The sequence below is a fragment of the Photinus pyralis genome, unplaced genomic scaffold (assembly GCF_008802855.1).
Source record: "Photinus pyralis isolate 1611_PpyrPB1 unplaced genomic scaffold, Ppyr1.3 Ppyr1.4_LG6, whole genome shotgun sequence".
In the NCBI taxonomy this organism is placed as follows: domain Eukaryota; kingdom Metazoa; phylum Arthropoda; class Insecta; order Coleoptera; family Lampyridae; genus Photinus; species Photinus pyralis.
Window position 1 is genome coordinate 363299 of NW_022170663.1, and position 20745 is coordinate 384043.

Sequence of the window (20745 nt, forward strand, 5' to 3'; positions counted from 1 at the left end):
ACCCCCAAAGAAATATCAATTCAATTAAAAACAATTGCCTAAATATAGTTTCTGTAAGTAATCTCCTTGTTAATAAAGATGCCCTCAACCGATTACCGGTCCCAATTTCTAACAAATCAAGGTTTCTAACAATAACATAATTTAATCGGCCAACAATGCATTTTTAACAGGCACAGATGTATGTGAGTAATTCATTTAAAAAATGTTGGTGTACTGTTTGCTTACACGGGTACTTCATTGATGTTAGCACCAAAAAATTTACTATCGGCATTTTTCTAAAATGAAGCACACAGCCTATGGATCGGGACTTTCAGTATTTAGAAAAAATAGCACAAACGTGCACAAAATTAAAAGCACACAAGTGTATAGCACCAAATTAGCACATATTTAGTGTATAGTCATAAATTGGATACTTCGATATCGGTACTAAGTGATGGATGCCCTTAAGTAAGTGCCAAGTAGAAAATTGTTTTCTTTAAAAACTTCGTCATTTCCAAATTGATAGAGTTTGAATTTTTTATATCCTTGTACTAAGGATCCTGCGAAGGCGTAGAAGGGCCACATGTATTTTTTTTTTAATTCTTAGTTTCTACACAGAATTTAACCAAATTCTGAATTTAAAGTTTGAACTCTCAACACCCCGAGAGTAAAGGCGACGCTAGCATGAGTTAAATTTTGAGTTTAAACTACTCTATCCTCGTAAAAATCGTGCCCCTTCGATATGATAAGTGTAAAGTGAGAAAGCATTTTCATTACAAGTTTCATAATTCCAAAACCGACATGGGTTAAATTTGTATGGTCATGTATTTAGTTTCACTAGTAGATCTTCTAAGCTAAAATGATAATCATTCTAAAAATGGGGATATTTGGTGCCAGTGTAACTCTCTTTTTCTCTAGGTTAGTGCGAATATTGATATATTATATACTTCGTAATTTATAAAACGTCTATATATCCATGTATTTAGGGCTGCTAAATCTTACAAGGATCTAAGAGGATAATCATTCTAAAAATAGGATCATTTGGTTCCCACGGAACTGCTACCCTCTTCCCTAGGTTAGTGCCAACTAAGAACATGGTTTCATTAAAATCTCCATTTTTTAGATCCATGTATTTAGAGTTCCCCAAAAGCATAATCAATTTAAAAGTAAGGATATTTGATCCTTGCAAAGGTGCCACGCTGCCGCCCCTTCCATATTACAAGCACGAAGTAAGAGGAATGCCAAAAGTAGATTAGGGTTGAATTTTTATATTCGTGTTTACTGGTGAATTAGGTATAGTCATTCTAAAAATAAACATATCTTATTCCTGTAAAGCTGCTGTACTTTACGAGTCTATTCAATGAACACATTGATACTTTAAAAACTTAACGATTCTTAGGATATAAAAGGAACCACAAATGTTTATTAAATTTTTAAAAGGCGATCGATTTCGGGTTTTCTATCTACCCATCATCAGGCCATGCTAAAATATCACATGAATTACAGTTGATGATGGGTAGATGGGTAGATAGAAAACCCGAAATCGATCGCCTTTTAGAAATTTAATAAACATTTGTGGTTCCTTTTATATCCTAAGAATTTACAACGAACCCAAAATAATGGAGAACTACATTACATATAACTTAACGATTGTTTCTCTATGTTTTGGCATTTCTCATCTGTCCACGACTGTCCATTTATGTTTAGTATACGAATTCTTAACAAAAACGGCAATAACACCTAAAATCTGTTGGTTCTTCATCCGCATTATTAATGAAAGATCTGCTTCTTGCGTTCCTTACTCATCGTTTACTTGTACGACAATGTCCGTATCTTTCTTTCGAAATTTAATTGTTACTCTTCAGTTAAACCTTTCACAATATGATCTTTTGTGAAGAATGTGTAGGTCTTGCATTCATTATTAATGATCCTCAGACCCTTTATAGTTTTGTATGGTTGTCCGTCCCAGATACTTTTTATAGTTTTTTGTCCGTCCGTCCGTCCGTCCGTGTGCACTTGATCGAAATTGCAAGCTTAAAATAAAACGGTCGTTAAAAAGTGATGGCGATACTGAGGATCCTTCAATATTCCGTTGTATCCGTTTATTGAATTCGAAGGTTCGCAGTCTTATCAGAATTTTGAAACAACGTCCAGTGCAGACTTTTTCAACGAAAATTATATTTTTGACTTTTTAGTTCAGATTCTGCGTTCTGTTGACGAAAAGTTGTTTTTTTCGTTTTTTAAAATTCTTGTACTACATGGAAATATAAAAATATGATGTAAAACGGAGTTTTGCACTTGGTTTACGTATATCTGCCAAACATTACGTTTGGTAATATTTATCGCATGTAGAAAGCTCTGTTTTACGAGTTAAAATTCTCGAAGAAAGCCGCTCTTGGAACGTTATTTAGAGAAAAACGCTTCTAATGGAAAGCACAAACTGAAATCTGCGTGAACGCGTTCAGTTTTATTGTACGTTGTCAGATGTTAATAAATATAAACAGCATGGGGAGAAGCGGAGGAATAATGTCGATGTATACGTAAGATGCTTTGGAAGGAAAGTGATCCTTGTCAGGAAATACTTTGCTTGTGTTCTTACAAGAAACTATTCCAATATCGAATATGGTCCCATTGTGTCGTATGTATAGCAAACATTTTGCACCCTAAGGATATGCTCTGGTATACACGCGTGACCTGTTTTATTCATACGGTATTCTTGTGTTCGGTTTCATTTATTTTATCCTGTATTAAAAAAAAATTTATATTACCCCCGACACGTATGCGCGCCTTTTATGATGTCGAGTTAAAAATCTTGAGTTTCATCATATCCATTAGTTTCCGTAAAATATGAACACACAAAATTTTCATGCAGCGGTGACAAAGCACGCCTGGCATTTTAGCTTAGTAACTTGGTCTCCATGGTTCACGATCCGGAACAGTGAAACGTGACTTTTTCACTAAGGAAGTGGAATATATTTGTCTGAAAACTAATGTCAAGAACACCTCTTTCACGCTTTTTCGATCACGCACGAGTTTAAGAATATGTAGTAAAATCAATACGGCCGCCGCGACGTCCATACTTAATCAGGTGCAAATAAATACGCGGAAGGTTAGAGTAATGGGGTATAATCAGATTCATGGCGGGGAACTCGAATAATAAACGCAAGTGACAAAGTTTTCCCATATAAAAATGTAGGAGATCAATGAAGTGTGCCGAAAGTTTGGAATGGAAATTACCCTCGCCGCTGACAACATCGTGGCCCTCAGATAATTGCAAACGTCCGTGTATGCCTTGAATAAAAATTCTGAATTGATCATTGGACGAGCAGCAAATAATCACGTCTGCATTTAACATCAAAGTGCAATTGCAGTTGGGAGATTAAAAGTTTCAATTGCTATGTGTGTATACATGCGATTTTATATTACACGATGCTGTTTTGTATGCGCTACAAAGCGCATATACATTTGTGCAACGATACAAACGAAGATTAAATTTTATTTCATACAGTGAGGGGCATTAATATGAAATTAAATGGTCTTTCGCACCGTATGATTGCTCAATTTATAGTAATAAGGGGTCGCTCTAGGTTAAATCAATGATCGCGGTTACTGGCGCCGGACACTCCAGATAATCACACCTAATTCCCTCTTGAAAGTGGTCTGCAATAGACAGTATTATTTCAAGGAGTACAGGTCACGCCTTTCCTTCCAAAATCGATTGTCTCCAACAAGGTTTTAATCCATAATTGAGCAATTAGCGCCATCCAAATCAATATCATCAAAATTTATCACCGGTGCGATTACCAAACAATCAGTGTTTACGATGCGCACTTATTTTTCCTTCCTCTTCCTTTTCCTCTTAATCCTCTTCCTGGGTAACGTTTACCTAGTCAACGTTACCTGCCAACGACTATTTATCTAATTTATTTTTAAGGCCTCGTTTATTCTGGAAGGAAAATTGGATGCCTATTTCTAATTTTCTCATGTTCCTCAATAACACGCCCTCCACGATGTGAGACCTTTCCATGTAACTTTCGTAACTACCTTGAGACCGCAACAGATCTAACCAAGCTTCATGAAGTAACAATGAGTTTATTTGTATTCACGCCGTTAATTAACCTAGAACAGCCTTTTTTTGCCATTTGATTACAATTAAAATTTATAATTGGTTAATTATACCGCAAATCACGCGCTTTAATTAGATTACCTAAATATACGTTTCGGTCCTCGGAGAATTCGCCGAAAAAAATTTAGCTAAAGCTTTTAGCGGGAAAAATGACGCTTCAAGTGTTTCAAACCTAATTATTAAACCACTTAAATCGTAATCCCGTCAATTATAGTGGAGTAACTTTTAACAAAAATAGACTATAAAAGACTTCATTTTAGAAAATTGTAATTTTTCAGGCAAAAGAGGTTTACTGCCTTACTTATGTTTCGTTCAAGTTTAAAAATGCCCCAAAGCGGGTAAATGTCTCAACGCTTAATCGTAGACCTGTAAATAATAAGGTTTAAATAGACCCGCCTCGCTATGGAAGAATTGAGAATTTCTATTTAGGTAATAAAATGTTTCACTTATATACGTTTTTAATTCCATGACTATAATTGCGAGCTTTTGGCGAGATTCCAAGTGACGAGAATTTTTTAATGTAAGTATAGAGTACGGTCTACTCAAATTACTTTGTCGTTAGCGACACCCAACAAAACTACATAAGCTTTTCGCTCACAAAATTGCATTTCTTCAGTGCAGGTTCTTAGACATTAAATGAAAAAGTCTATACCTAACTGTGTGCGAATAGCATGTTACATGAATTTTATTGTATTACTTCCATTTCGGAGTAAAGTACGATAAATGTGCATTTTAACACTGAAGTATTCCTTCTGTCCCATGTCTCTATAGTGAACTAGAGAAATTCATAGCTTACGTGTGCCTGGAGATAAGTTACCCCTCTTTCAAGTTTCACCCAATCAGATTTATACCGTATTGGACTTCATGCACATTTTTAAACATAGAAAATGGAAACTACAACTTTTAAGAATCACAATAATTCTAATTTCGAGGCATAGCTAAGACGAATGCAAAAACTGGTGAGTAAAATATTGTAGAAAGCTTGGAAAGTTTCATGTACTTATAGGTAATAGACATTTACCAGATTATTGTCTAAGCGTACTTTTTGGAGGTGGCGCGGCGGTGGAATGGCATTCTTTTACTTCAGCGTGGAAAATAGAAGGAAATTTTGGGTCGAACATGTTCGAAAAATTCTGAAGAAAAGCAAAATAGAAAACGAAACAGAGAATTGAACAAAAAGGAACAGAAATAATTTAATTTTCAATTTTTTACGTCTCGATTCAAGACTGAAATCGTAAACCTACCAACTTATGCCAGAAAAGTGACCCTCGTAGATCGTGGTCCGAAATCTTTCCAAATGTTCCGCGGATGATTAGGAAAAAATCTGCACCTTGGCGTTTAGTGAAAGATCCTTACCGAAATGATTTCTTCGAATTTTTAAAAAGAGTTTCAGCTAAAGTTTAAAACCAACTTCAATTTGGAAATTTCATTTCAGAATTAGAAATATTTTTTGGAAATCCTAATCTTTTGAAATTTTGGTTTCAGCACGTAATCACTTTTTATGATCCTTGCTTTAAATTATTGCTTGTAGAGGTTTGAGTGCAAAACACTTTATTAGCTTCTTAAGAATATTGAGGAATTTGTATTGGATAATTCAAATAAATTCGATGTTATCTGTGATTTTGTAACCACTAATTATTAAATGGCTGTTTTCAATTTATTCAGTTTTAATTACAATCAGTGCTTGCAATAGTAAAATTTGATTTAATATTACTATCGCGCAATACTCGGCAAATATGGCAAAATGTTAATCAACCCAGTTGTAGTAATGCATTTGCAGCAATTCCATAAATGAAGTTGACGTTCCAACTATATGGATTATTATCAAAATAGTTCAATACGCAACAAATGCATAATGTCAGTTATTCTGGAGGTAGGTATATTACCAAGACACAAATTTATCAGGATAAAGGTATTTAATTAAAAATCACAAGAAATAAACTTAAAAACGTCGATTTTAGGTGGAAGCGGGACACCTTTTACTTAAAAATTTGCACCCCTGGCTTCAATAATTTTAAATTGAACGTTTGATCTAGTGAGACGTTATTGGAAAGGGCTCTTAAGCTTCTCACATGTAAAAGGTAGGTACTCAGAACTATCTCTCGTCAAAGGCCCAAATATAATGTTTAAGTTTCTCATTCTTTAAAAACTTGTTTATATTATATTCAGAATACGCAATGAAAACATGTTTCAAATTATGCCGAACTCTTCTCTCACACCCTTGTTTTAATTTCTATCAGGTATGATGAGCATTGAGCATCTTTTCGGCTTACGGGTGTTTACAGAGTCCCTTTTGTATTTAATATATCCCTAAAGTAACTAAATAGAATTCTAAAGGAAAATATAAACTGATGAATGCCCACCGTTATTTAACTTAATGGAGCTCTAAAAATTAAATTTGGAAACATAACCATAAAACACTGCTAAATCGAACGTCTATGACGTATACTCGTTTATATAATATTGATACAGTTCGAGCTATAAATAAAATTATCGCGCTGAATAAACTCCGGATCAAGAAGTCATAGTGTTTACATTATACGGGATAAAAAATTACCGATCGATGCGGTAATGTGCAGGTTTTGTTGTTTGCTCTGGATAAAGTTGGTATTTGTGTCTGTTGATGACTCGATATTACAGGCGGCACCGGGGGACTTCTCCTTTGTCTTTCGTCGCAATCTGAACACTTCGCTTTTCCAATCAAATAATTTCTTAATGTAATTGGAATATTTAGAGAGGGAAAGGTACTTCAGCGAGTGGGTTGCGGATCAATTGGTTTTTATTTAAGATAAGGTATCCAATTTAATAACTTGATACATCTACAGAAATCTCAAGTAACGAGTTATTTGTTGGAGACAAAAATAAATATTCCTTCCCCTAATATCACTAACTGAATGATTATAAGAAGTAGAAAGGTGCCAATGCTGCACCTGGATCGATAAATTTTTCAATTAAATAAAATGTAGTTTTTAATAATTCAGTAGAGTAGGTATGGGTTTTCTGAAATATTTTTAGAGACATAATTCCTGCAATATATTACGATATTCTTAATTTATCTGAATGATTTTGATACCAGAAGCAATTTCCGTTTTCCTCCAAAATGTGTATAATGGGGGAGGTAGGGTGGTTAATAAAATCCTTTTTACTAATGGTTTCTGTACCTTGTAACAAACATTCCCATATTGAAGTGGTGGTTGTATAAAATGATTGATATTTGTTTGTTGCAAATGAGTTTCTCAATTATTCCAATACTAACCTCTCGCAGGATTTAAATCAACTTTTTTACACGTTGTATGAATATATTTCCTTTTTACTTGTCTCTCGATTTGTTACATATTTTACGTTACTTTCTCCCAAAATGTTAAATCGTGAAATACATTTGCACTGCAGTTTCTACAAAAAGTTCTATTCATGCTGTTCATAATAAATGTCAACTTATTTTTTGGCCTTCATTACCAATTGGCGATCTCCGATAAAGAATCCACCTGCTAACCGCAAAATTATTATTTTATTATTTTTATTATTTTTGTTTGCTTCTAGTAGTTCTAGTAAATAATGCTGATCGAATTATGACAATTTTTAAAGACTTATCCTCATTGTCACACAACCGTCAATACGTATTCAAATTAAATGTATGTATTTGTAAAAGCCTCCCCTACAATTGCTAAATTTTTTAAGTTATTTCCAAACTCGCTCTCTACATTGTGTAATATTATCACTAGAATGGTGCATTCCATTTAAAGCGAAACACTCATAACAGACGAGTTCATATATTTGGAGATATCACAAATTTTAGGTCCTAGTAAAAGTTCAGTTTCCAGTAATGTTAAAGATGGTAATTCAAATGCAAATTCTTCCCCAAAATTGCAGCATTCATTGAAAAAAGCCAAATTCCTATCGTTTTTAATAATTATTCGCCAAATTGTTCTACAGCGTTCATCCCGAAATAGCTAAAATGTTTACCCTCACTCATAACGTTCTGTTCATATTTCATTGTTGTTAATTGTGTATGCTTTTTTCCAAATAAAGAGGGTTGTTATTAAATTACATTTAACGTAAGGATTGAAGTACGTATTAGACCTAGCAGCTCTAGGGCGGTAAATATGACTTACAACCCTCCTGCCATATCTTTTAAGATGTCAAAAACGCCCGATCGTGAAAAAAAGTAATAGGTATGTAACCATAGTGTAATGGCATAACGATAAACATAAAGAAAATGATCTGAACCCTGATCTGAACATTTTAAACTGTACAAAATTATGTACGAGTATGGCCATGGCAAAAAACGCCGCAATTGTTGCATAACTTTGAAAAACTCAAACCGCCTGAGGCATATCTATAAAACAAATTTTCCACAAAACCCTTCAAATTAGGACAGCTAATTAGCATTCAACTTGACAGAATATACTGTTAGTCCTCACAACATCAAATTAACGTTTTATTGCGACAATTAAAACATTGGCTGGCATCTCTTCATTGGGATTTCCTGCTTTACGTTTGCATCTTAGCAAGAAAATTGAAAACTCGGATAGCGAGGAAGACAAAAACGATCCACTTCTAAATCAATTTACCGTAAATTTTAAATTATACGCATCAGTAAGAAAGATTACTTAATTATTAACGGGGAATACTCCTGAAATATTTAAATAGAAATCGTATTAGAGCTTTTCAAATGAAAAAATAATGCGTTTGTGTTAATTACCGTCATACTGAAATATGACAGTTATTTATAGATTAAAGGATATAAAGCAGCTGCAAGGGAAATGCCTTTTTTCTTTTGGGTTACTTACCACTTTTGCTATTATTATAAATAATTTATTTATTAACAATGGGAAAGGTGTAAACTTACTTTTCACGCAAATGTAACGTGTCGCCAAAAAGCTTCATTAGAAAGGCACTTATACAAAGTTTAGGCAGTCGAACTTATATGGCATTTTTTAAGCCGACAGAAAGCAAAACTTCGACATGTGTGCGAATGTACCGAGAATAATCAGGCACAACCTCGTTGTGTAACGACCAATACTGACTGTTGTACTTGGCGGAAGCTTCAAACTTTTCATATTGTTTCAGTTTCAATGGGGGTTGCGCGCTCTGTCGTGGCAAACTGTAACTTTACGGTCAACTAAAAACGGAAGCCTCGTAGAGGGTGATCCTGCACCGAAATTCGGTAGCAGCAGAAAACTCGTTTTTGTAGCCGTCTCGCTTGTGTAGTAAAAGCTCGTACTTAGAGAGGGCAACCCGAATATTACTCGCCACAATTTTTTAGTTGGAAAACACAATTGTTATAGTTTTCTGGACATTAGGGTAAAAAAACCCTTAAATTCGAATTGAAACAACCGTTTTTCTTCATATTCTATGTAAAAGTCATGTTATCTGCGAAAAATACGTGCTAGAACATTGTTTAATTGTTTATTAGTGGTTGAAATATTAAATTACAATGTTTTTTTTCCCCATTTTGAGAACTGGGCACTATCAGTCACCATAAAGAGTATCAGCTTCTTGGCTGCGAATCCCATTATCCGTTATCTGTTGTATTATGTAGTATATTTAAATATTTAAATCTGTGGTAGTATCTTGAACATTGGTCTGACCATTCGACAGCCTTGAAGCTCCTGCCAAATGATTGACGAAATGTGTAATTTTTTGTGAAATGGATCCCTTGTTCGTTCGGGGAACGAATTGACCCACCCCCGGCCTGTGGAGAACGTAAAAGGCGATCAATCGGCATGAGGAACCACAATTACAACCAATTGTCAAACGTTCCCGCCAATCCCTCGTTCACATTGTCATATTCATTACAATAGGTTTACTGGATTTGGATTTTGCACCTACCACCATTTCTTCTTCTTTTTAATAAGCCATTCAATGCACGGTGTATTATCTTTTCAACCAAAGTCATTTTATTTACAAAGTGGTACTTTCATGGCAATTACGAACAAACAACCCAGTTATTAAACATGTATTCGAATATAACGTCAATATGATAACCTTCCTTTTTTACCAAAATTCGACTACCCCAAAATTTCTCGGGAGAACACTTTTTCTTATTAATTTGGGTGCGTAGAATCCAAATCAATTCGTACTTTTTCGATCAACTTCTCAATCAAAAGTAATAGACTAGAAACCAATTTCGAAAAAAAATTCAAAGGGCTGTAACTTTTGAACTAGTAGCCCAATCTTGGAACTGTTTGAAATTATGGATTCTACAGCCCACATTCTATAAGAAAATTATTTTCCGGGTCGATCTGAGAAAATTTTTTTTTCGGGGCTCAAGAAAAGGCAGTGTATAACCTTCCTTTTTTACCAAAAATCGACTACACCAAAATTTCTCGGGAAAACACTTTTTCTTATCAATTTGGGTGCGTAGAATCCAAATCAATTCGTACTTTTTCGATCAGACTTCTCAATCAAAAGTTATAGACTAGAAACCAATTTCGAAAAAAATTCAAAGGGCTGTAACTATTGAACTAGTAGCCCAATCTTGGAACTGTTTGAAATTATGGATTCTACAGGCCACATTCTATAAGAAAATTTTTTTCCGGGTCGATCTGAGACAATTTTTTTTTCGGGGCTCAAAAAAAGGCAGTGTATAACCTTCCTTTTTTACCAAAAATCGACTGCACCAAAATTTCTCGGGAAAACACTTTTTCTTATTAATTTTGGTGCGTAGAATCCAAAACAATTCGTACTTTTTCGATCAGACTTCTCAATCAAAAGTTATAGACTAGAAACCAATTTCGAAAAAATTCAAAGGGCTGTAACTTTTGAACTAGTAGCCCAATCTTGGAACTGTTTGAAATTATGGATTCTACAGGCCACATTCTATAAGAAAATTTTTTTCCGGGTCGATCTGAGACAATTTTTTTTTCGGGGCTCAAAAAAAGGCAGTGTATAACCTTCCTTTTTTACCAAAAATCGACTACACCAAAATTTCTCGGGAAAACACTTTTTCTTATTAATTTGGGTGCGTAGAATCCAAATCAATTCGTACTTTTTCGATCAGACTTCTCAATCAAAAGTTATAGACTAGAAACCAATTTCGAAAAAAAATTCAAAGGGCTGTAACTTTTGAACTAGTAGCCCAATCTTGGAACTGTTTGAAATTATGGATTCTACAGGCCACATTCTATAAGAAAATTTTTTTCCGGGTCGATCTGAGACAATTTTTTTTTCGGCGCTCAAAAAAAGGCAGTGTATAACCTTCCTTTTTTACCAAAAATCGACTACACCAAAATTTCTCGGGAAAACACTTTTTCTTATTAATTTCGGTGCGAAGAATCCAAATCAATTCGTACTTTTTCGATCAGACTTCTCAATCAAAAGTTATAGACTAGAAACCAATTTCGAAAAAAAATTCAAAGGGCTGTAACTTTTGAACTAGTAGTCCAATCTTGGAACTGTTTGAAATTATGGATTCTACAGGCCACATTCTATAAGAAAATTTTTTTTCCGGGTCGATCTGAGACAATTTTTTTTTCGGGGCTCAAAAAAAGGCAGTGTATAACCTTCCTTTTTTACCAAAAATCGACTACACCAAAATTTCTCGGGAAAACACTTTTTCTTATTAATTTGGTGCGTAGAATCCAAAACAATTCGTACTTTTTCGATCAGACTTCTCAATCAAAAGTTATAGACTAGAAACCAATTTCGAAAAAAAATTCAAAGGGCTGTAACTTTTGAACTAGTAGCCCAATCTTGGAACTGTTTGAAATTATGGATTCTACAGGCCACATTCTATAAGAAAATTTTTTTTCCGGATCGATCTGAGACAATTTTTTTTCGGGGCTCAAAAAAAGGCAGTGTAATACCTTCCTTTTTCACCAAAAATCGACTGCACCAAAATTTCTCGGGAAAACACTTTTTCTTATTAATTTTGGTGCGTAGAATCCAAAACAATTCGTACCTTTTCGATCAGACTTCTCAATCAAAAGTTATAGACTAGAAACCAATTTCGAAAAAAAATTCAAAGGGCTGTAACTTATGAACTAGTAGCCCAATCTTGGAACTGTTTGAAATTATGGATTCTACAGGCCACATTCTATAAGAAAATGTTTTTTCCGAATCGATCTGAGACAATTTTTTTTTCGGAGCCCAAAAAAAGGCAGTTATTTACCTTCCTTTTTTACCAAAAATCGACTGCACCAAAATTTCTCGGGAAAACACTTTTTCTTATTAATTTTTGTGCGTAGAATCCAAAACAATTCGTACTTTTTCGATCAGACTTCTCAATCAAAAGTTATAGACTAGAAACCAATTTCGAAAGAAAATTCAAAAGGCTGTAACTTTTGAACTAGTAGCCCAATCTTGGAACTGTTTGAAATTATGGATTCTACAGGCCACATTCTATAAGAAAATTTTTTTTCCGGGTTGATCTGAGACAATTTTTTTTTCGGGGCTCAAAAAAGGCAGTGTATAACCTTCCTTTTTTACCAAAAATCGACTACACCAAAATTTCTCGGGAAAACACTTTTTCTTATTAATTTTGGTGCGGAGAATCAAAAATGATTCGTACTTTTTCGATTAGACTTCGCAATCAAAAGTTAAGGACTAAAAACCAATTTCGAAAGAAAATTCAAAGGGCTGTAACTATAATAATAGTAATAATAATAGTATTTTATTCCATAGACAAACTAGTTTGTGTGGAAATTGTCAACAAATATTTAAATTACGAGTAGGTACATTAAGTATTATCATTGAATAAAAATAGTGTTTTTATTCAATGGTATTATATAGGTAAAAAACAAATTACACATTAAATAGCGACAAACAAGTTACATTAAACAGTAAGATATTCACTTATATCATAGTGACATTTGTCAACTAGAAACAAATATAATTTTTCTTTAAAGATTGATAATTGCCTACAGTTACGTATTATGTGAGGTAAATGGTTATAGATCTTAATTCCCAGATTGGAAGGTGAATTGATTCCAATTTTTGTCTTAGTGAAATGTGGTCGAAGATTATCATTACCTCGGATATTGTATTGATGTATATCCTTACTTTTAACCATCTTGTTAGAGTTGACATAAATATATTGACAGATTTCAAATATATACAATCCTGTTAGAGTGAGAATTTTATGTTTTTTGAAGAATCCTCGACAAGAATCAAATTTGCGAATATTTGCAAGTGTTCGGATAATTCTCTTTTGAGAGAGAAAGACGCAACGAGAATAAGGGGATGGTCGCCATAAACAAATTCCGTAACGAATGATAGAAGCTACTGATGCGTGGTAGATCGGAATTAATTGTGGTAGTGTAAATATAGTACGTAAGTTTCTAAATAAATAATTAGTTCTATTTAACTTATTGACTATATTAGTACAATGTACTTGCCAATTCAAATGTGCATCTACTTATGAACTTATGAACTAGCAGCGCAATCTTGGAACTGTTTGAAATTATGGATTCTACAGGCCACATTCTATAAGAAAATTTTTTTCCGGGTCGATCTGAGACAATTTTTTTTTCGGGGCTCAAAAAAAGGCAGTGTATAACCTTCCTTTTTTACCAAAAATCGACTACACCAAAATTTCTCGGGAAAACACTTTTTCTTATTAATTTGGGTGCGTAGGATCCAAATCAATTCGTACTTTTTCGATCTGACTTCTCAATCAAAAGTTATAGACCAGAACCAATTTCGAAAAAAAAATTCAAAGGGCTGTAACTATTGAACTAGTAGCCCAATCTTGGAACTGTTTGAAATTATGGATTCTACAGGCCACATTCTATAAGAAAATTTCTTTTCCGTGTCGATCTGAGACAATTTTTTTTTTCGTGCCTCAAAAAAAGGCAAGTGTATAAAACATATATTTTTATTTTATTTTATTTATTTTTTTTTTATTTTTTTTTTTTTTCCTTTATTTTTAAATTATATTTCAGATGTAATAAGAAATACTATAAAAAAACACGTGTGTAATTGGTACTCGTTAGGCGTGCTTTAAAGGCACTTGTGTCGTAATATCCTATTTTAGAGTTTAGTTTTGGAAAAAATTAAAAAAAAATCTTTACAACGCAGGATTTTTCACTTTGCTTCAGATGCAACGTCCATTTAGAATCAATTTATTCAAAATCCAAACTTATGTTGAGTTTATCTATAAGGATTTGGTAGGATTTTTTAAATTTTTATTGTCATAAGGAATTTTTTAGACATTTCGAGTGGGTTCATTAAACTTGTATATCTGTTACATTATACTAATTTGGGAAAAAAGGACCTGCTACTACCATATATATTCACACTTATCCTGAGTTTAATTATAAGGTCCTAATAAAACATTTCTTCTGGTGTAGATTTATGGTAACGTTTAGTTAGAAACTAAGTGTTCGATTCAAATTCGGAAATTTTATCCTTTTGCCAATATTAAAACCTGTCTATATTTTATATACATTTGCAAAATTGTAATGAAGTATTTATGGTGTTAATTAGACCCGTTATGTGGTTAGTTTTTGATCATTTCGTTTACGGATTGTTTTATTATTCAAATTCTCTGCAAAAAATTAAGTACATTTTGCCCAAAGCATTGGATATTTGCACCAAATGTAATTTGTGGTTCTGTAGAGCTGTTTTTCAGTTATTTGGTTGTAGAAAATGTCTTTGAAAATAATTCGAATTTAGAAAGCAAAATTTGTACTACCGTAAGGATTCATTTTATGGCCAATGTTTTAGAATTTTGTGTGCTAATAAAGTGCCGTTTAAACCTATCAGGGTATTATTGTAATATGCTAATGGCCAAACGCCTTTTTTAAGCATAAGTGTACTGCAAAGCGCAATTTATTAATTTGCATTTTTTTCAAATCATATCATCCCTCCTTAATAGGTATGACTTCTTTCAAACTTGACGCTTATAACTAAAATTACAAGCGTAAACGGTGGACCATAAATTTCAACATTTGTCTTGCCCACACAGCAAGTAGGCATTTTACGCGCTACACCATATTGAAATTGTTGAAAAATTAATAAACCCGAACCGCTTTCCGCTTCTTATTAACGTCTCATAAGATACAAAACCCATCAAAATACGATTTATATGCTACGCCTTAACCACACTGTCACCCACGATTTTCTACACTTGAACTCCACGTACCTTATTATCTTTCACCTCCAGCGAATGAATAAATTAAGTTTCAATTTGTAATAAACCATCGAAAATATGCGTTAACTGTTTTTGGAAATGAATTGGGGGTTTAAAAGATCATAATTGAAAATAGTTGTAGTAAAACTCTTTGTATTGATCATGAGGGTTAGTAGGATACAAGCACATCTCAAAAAGACTCCCAGGAGATAAACAAGTTGGACATTTGTTATTCGTAAAAGCCAAAGCGTGTAGTCTCCGTGGGACATATGAGAAACATGTGTTCGGATTGTTGTGGAAAACTCTGTAGACTTCAAACATTTCACTAAAGAGAATGCGCGCCCTTGTTAAAGTTAATATTTATCGGACTTGCGTGTACAATCCGACAATTTATATACTTGGGCAATTTTTATTGTTTGTGATTGGGGCGCGTCCGTTTTACTCATTTTGCCTTTCATCGATATGTTTCGAAGCTACGGGTACACTTTCCTAAATTTGTAAATTGATTTACACCCGAAGGAAATTTCATCTGAAGAAAAATCGACTGACGTCAAAAAATGATTGGCAGGAAACTCGTTTAAAGTGACAACTTCCTTTTAGACGGATTTTTTGTTGCTTCCAATAAGCTTATAATTTGTATATAAATCTTGGAGGTCTTTTCCTTCGTGCATCGGGCAGTCTTCCATTTAAAAGGTTTACAAAACTCTGTCGCTTCGAAATGATCAATAGTCCTCCTTCCGAAACTAAAATAAATTGAATTTTAATATTTTGAAACTCGAGGATTTAGTTCCATGGATCCGTAGACGCACCTGACTTAATTTCATTTAGAAACCTATAAATCTGTCACAAATCCCTATTCCGAGATAAAGGTTTCCCTCGAGGGCCGGGATTTGAATGCGTTTCAAGGTGTGCTTTGGCATCTTTCCCTGCCAAACCTTCGTATTTAGTTATTTTTGATTTAATAACTGTGTAAGATAATTCGCATTGTTTTTGCGAACACGGCCAAGAATTCGTGATACAGTAGTAATAAATCACATAATTTTTGTCCTTCCCCCAGTTCTTTCCCTTTGGTTTTACGACGCCACAAATCGAAGTAGTACACAATTCCAACTGCAGTTATGCAAAATTAGAAAGATTTATTGAATGCCTTCTTACAAACATTCAACCATGCAGAAATACTTGGAAACGCCTCCCTTTTACTGTTTTCGCTCTTCAAAGGGAAATTGATGGAGGAACGTCCGAAATTATGATCTAAGTTTAGACGAAAGGAGTTGTTGGTTAATTACAATACCCATACGGACTGAGCTGGTGCTTGAGAAGGTGCAAGTGCGAATACCTTGTTATTTTCGAAATACAGCAGTTGTTAAATGAGAATATAAATATATAAATAGATGGCAGAGGAAGTGACTGTCCATACTACTTTGCACTGTCGGTTATTAATATAACTTCGAACGGAAACAAGAAATTATATTCTTCAGTTATTAGCGATAAAATTTGCCATGTGCTTAAGGCATTTTTAATTTTAACATTCAGGATAGGCCCCTATTATTTATTTATATGTAACGTTCCATCGATTTAAAAATTAGCTTGCAATCGCATAATTTTCGTTTGTTTTGTAAAATTTCTCGCCTTTAAAAATAAACTGGCGCCACTTTGAGTAAGTTCCTACAATCGGGCCGTAAAAACACGATGACCATGTACGTAAATATATGGATTAAAAACAAAGCTCTTAAAGCTCTCGCTGACGTTTATGATGTTCAGAATAGGAATACGCATACTGTTATGAAACATATTAACCTAAATGATAGGTTTTTATGATTATTTGACAATAATGTCTCCCTAATACTATTGTAGGCATATAGGCAATAACTGAACAATGATCACAATATAACATTCATTAAAATCACGAAACAACTAGTGAATTGTTGGACAAGAATTATTACTTATGGAGTTGGTACTAAGAAAAGTTATAGACAACAAACCGATCCCGAACCTATACGCACCCATCAGCAGTATCGATACCGAAACCGTCGCATGCGAATTTGTGAACACGTGGATTTCACGATTGGGCGTACCATCCAAAGTTACCGACCAGGGGCGGCAATTCAAGGGAACACTTTTCCGGTACTTGGAGCACACTTGGGCATACCACCCTCAAGCAAACGAGCCGGCAGACCGATTCCTTCGACAACTAAAAACGTCCCTCCGTTGCCACGAAAAGCAAGAATGGACTCAAGCACTCCCAATGGTACTTCTAAGGATACGAAATGCTTGGAAGGAGGACATCAAGGCAACAGCAGAGCATATAGGATACGTTTACGATTCCCAGGAATATTTAAATGCTTTTTTTATTGAAGAATCTTCACCCAAAATCGTGTCTTACACTATCTCAAACCATCTACTCCCTATTAAGACAACAGAGTGCCATTTGCTGAAGCAGAAAATGCATTAATCTTATATTTTCTTCCACTTAAACGACGCCGACGCGTCTTTACCAGGGTCATCAATCATATTGGTTTCATTATAATTAACTTTATAAGTTTTTTGCTTGAGATACTGTTTTCCAATCTTACAAAATATGCTTTAATAGTATTTTTGGAAACACTGGAATACTAAAATTGTTAATGTTTCACGCCAACGTTTGAGTGATTTAACTATACATGTAATTATTTTAAAATCAGAATTCTACGTGTGTACCATTTCAAATCATCTCTTCCCTTCAAGACGTTAACTTTCAGCCGCGCTAACAATAAGTGAAAATCTGCCTCCGGATTGTTGCTGATAATTGAGTTACAAGAAAAAAAACGGAGACTGCACTGTTTTCAAGCAGAGCAGATTATAATGTACCCTCTTCCACTACAATACATTTAATATGCAATAAAATGAACCACATAATCTTATTGAATAAATGGAAACACAAGAAGATGAAATAAATATAATATCGTCGTATTTCCTTCAAGTTTTAATTGAACTACTGCCACGTGGTAGAGTGTGTTAAAGGAGTGGTACATCGTTTCCTTTACAATTTAGTTCCTGTCGCCCTCCCTTGAAGCTTGCCGGTTTACTTAAATCGTTGGAAAAATGTGATTCAATTTCGGCGAAAGTTTTTCGATGGGTTTCAATCACAAATACATAAATGTACACACAACCCAATAAACAAATTAAAGAAATATAGTAGAATGGGTACGACGCGTGTACTATGTTTTGTAATAAATAGTAACATTGTATCGAGGAGAATTCGGTAATGCAACCAAAGATGCTGTAAATAGATTGGCCCACTCCACGAACCTGCGTTGGATATGCTTCGGCCGAAATCATGTATGGAACAACGAACATTCCTGTTATCGCAACTATTGAGTACAGTGAGGTTGCCAGCAATGGGATCAATTGGTAATTCGTCCGATCTGAAACGATTTTTTAAACCGAAACTTCGTCGCCTATTAATTATACCCTCTATGCTGTAACCGGCGTAAATTCCTAACGTTAACATGCAAGCTGACATCCCTGCGCAACTGATCATCATCAAGATTCGGCGAGACAGTTTTTTCATTACCCAAATCATGCAGACAGACGTGATTAGCTTTGCGATTCCGATGTACACGCCGATCTGGTATGAGTCGTAGGTTGTACCAAAATCCTGAAACGAAAGGAGTTACCTAGCGCTATTTTCAATAGTCGCTGCTTTCACCATGAGAAATTGTACAATATTCCCGAAAATAAAGCTCGTGCCAGAAAAATCTTGAAAAAATCGTAGACCAGCCACCATCAAAACCCTTTTGTATCCATTAGGATCGAGGAAAAACTTCATTTTTTCCCACATCTTCAGTGCTGTAAAATTTTGTCGCTCGTGTAGCTCTTGTATTGCACTGAGTTTCATTTCTATCGCATCACACTGTAACAGCTCAATGGTATCACGCAGTTATAAAAAGAAAAAAATACCCTATCAATATTAAACGTTTTATGTTTGTGAAATGCATGCAATGCTGTTCGTGCTTCGAGACTTCGTCCTTTGGTAACCAACCACAAAGGACTTTCATGTAAAAATGCAGATAAAATAACTGGTATCGGCGTTAATCCCAAATTAATCCAGGCGGCTGTTCGCCAATGCAATTTGGAACCGATTGCCAAAGCAGTTAATGTACCTAAATCTCCATGGAGTACCTAATCGACATAAGGGCGCTAATCATACCTGAACCCATGAAAGCTACTTTAATGTGAAGTAGCATTCCTCTAACATTAGGGGGGCTTATTTCAGCAATATAAACGGATGCCCCATTGACAAACCACCCTAATGGTATCACTGAGCTATAGGAACTTCAGTAGTGTGTTACTTACCGTAAGAGGAACTTGACAGACATTTGCCAACTAAAAGAGCCGCAAAGCTCTGCGAAGTCGCTGTAATTATCCACGATACTGCGTAAGGCACCGCGGCGAGTCTAAGTGCGTTTAATCGCCCAAAATTATCCATCGTAATCCCAGAAAGGGCGGCAGATATGGGCAACACTAGGGCCGGGGCGCTAACTGAAGGAAAAGAATAAGCTCGAGTATTTTCGGTCATAGTCACGTAACCAGGTTCTTTCTCTGTCAGATAATACGAATGATTTTTCCCTGGTGACATTGTTGTTAGGTGTGAAGTACGGCAATAAAATTGCCGTGTGAAGTACACCTATTCCCAATAGGAAATTGAAGGATGCAGTGACGAGTGCGGCAAAAATCTAAAAAGTGGGCTATACTCTATCTTTAAATATGGGGCTTACTCACATGGGGTAATAAACTGAGATTCATTTTCGACAAAGACTATCTGGAAAATGATCATTAAGAAACTTATTTTTAATGAGCGCAGAAATATTTATTCTTTGATAGTGTAGATGAAGTGTAAATATCACATGCCTAGTTACTACTAATTGTACATGGTCTTTTACCTTTTATTTGATTGATATCTCAGATACGGCTAGATAGTCAGAAAACGAATAATTTGTGAAAACAACGATAAAATCATGCCAGCTACTCAGGTCGGTACAATGGTCGTAGGTAAGTATAACTTATCTGTAATATCAAGAAAACAATATAGACATTCCATCAAAAGAATTAAACTCATTAGCCCAATAGAAAGATTCCTGGACAAAAGGACAAATGCTAGTTTGGGATGCCACCTGCACTGACACTCTAGCACCATCCCATGTTAATTTGTCAAGTAAGACGAGTGGGGCAGTAGCTGAATCTGCGGCATGTATACAAATAAGGAAATATAGTTCAATTATAAAACAGAACCATATTTTTATACCTTTCGCAGTAGAAGCATTGGGACCTTGGTGTAGAGAAGCTCGTAATTTTGTGGACTGCTTGAGAAAACGTATTTATTACCAATATTACTGGAGAACCTCGACTAAAATGTTTCTTTTAGCAACATTTAACTTAAACCAAAAAATTAAAAAAATGGACCCCTTACAAGTTTCCGTTACAGTATCCCTCTTCCTCTAAGATTATACCTTCCAACCGCGCCGAATTTGTGCTAAAAATGGGATAATTTGCTTACAATAAAAGACGGCTGAGCAGAATACAATGG

At 34.7% G+C, this 20745-nt stretch overlaps 2 protein-coding genes across 7 annotated transcripts in view; both read right to left on the reverse strand.

Annotated features, from left to right (window-relative positions):
- Positions 1 to 9120, reverse strand: part of LOC116173157 (discoidin domain-containing receptor 2-like) — a 55121-nt gene extending 46001 nt beyond the window's left edge. For all 5 annotated transcript variants that reach the window (XM_031490461.1, XM_031490460.1, XM_031490459.1 and 2 more), the window contains exon 1: positions 8955 to 9120. The gene's annotated coding sequence lies outside the window, so the exon portion shown is untranslated. The remainder of the gene's footprint in view (positions 1 to 8954) is intronic.
- A 9042-nt stretch (positions 9121 to 18162) lies between these two features.
- Positions 18163 to 20745, reverse strand: LOC116173161 (facilitated trehalose transporter Tret1-like). Of its 2 annotated transcripts, XM_031490467.1 has the most exons (11): positions 20629 to 20745; positions 20464 to 20565; positions 20102 to 20400; positions 19941 to 19980; positions 19744 to 19894; positions 19515 to 19700; positions 19369 to 19467; positions 19119 to 19321; positions 18868 to 19071; positions 18630 to 18816; positions 18163 to 18583 (listed from the first exon to the last, which is right to left on the reverse strand). In XM_031490467.1, the coding sequence occupies exons 4-11, from the start codon at positions 19962 to 19964 to the stop codon at positions 18174 to 18176; spliced, it is 1464 nt and encodes a 487-aa protein (XP_031346327.1). In that variant the 5' UTR covers positions 19965 to 19980; positions 20102 to 20400; positions 20464 to 20565; positions 20629 to 20745; the 3' UTR covers positions 18163 to 18173. The 2 variants fall into 2 exon arrangements, with proteins under 2 accessions (XP_031346327.1, XP_031346326.1); XM_031490466.1 differs by having other exon boundaries at positions 19941 to 20400.

Coding starts and splice junctions, on each gene's coding strand:
- LOC116173161 (XM_031490467.1), bottom strand. CDS start 19,964: ATGAATCTCAGTTTATTACCCCAT. Junction 19,072..19,118: donor AAACGTTTAATATTGATAGG/GTATTTTTTTCT, acceptor GAGCTGTTACAG/TGTGATGCGATAGAAATGAA. Junction 18,817..18,867: donor ATATTGTACAATTTCTCATG/GTGAAAGCAGCG, acceptor CTTTCGTTTCAG/GATTTTGGTACAACCTACGA.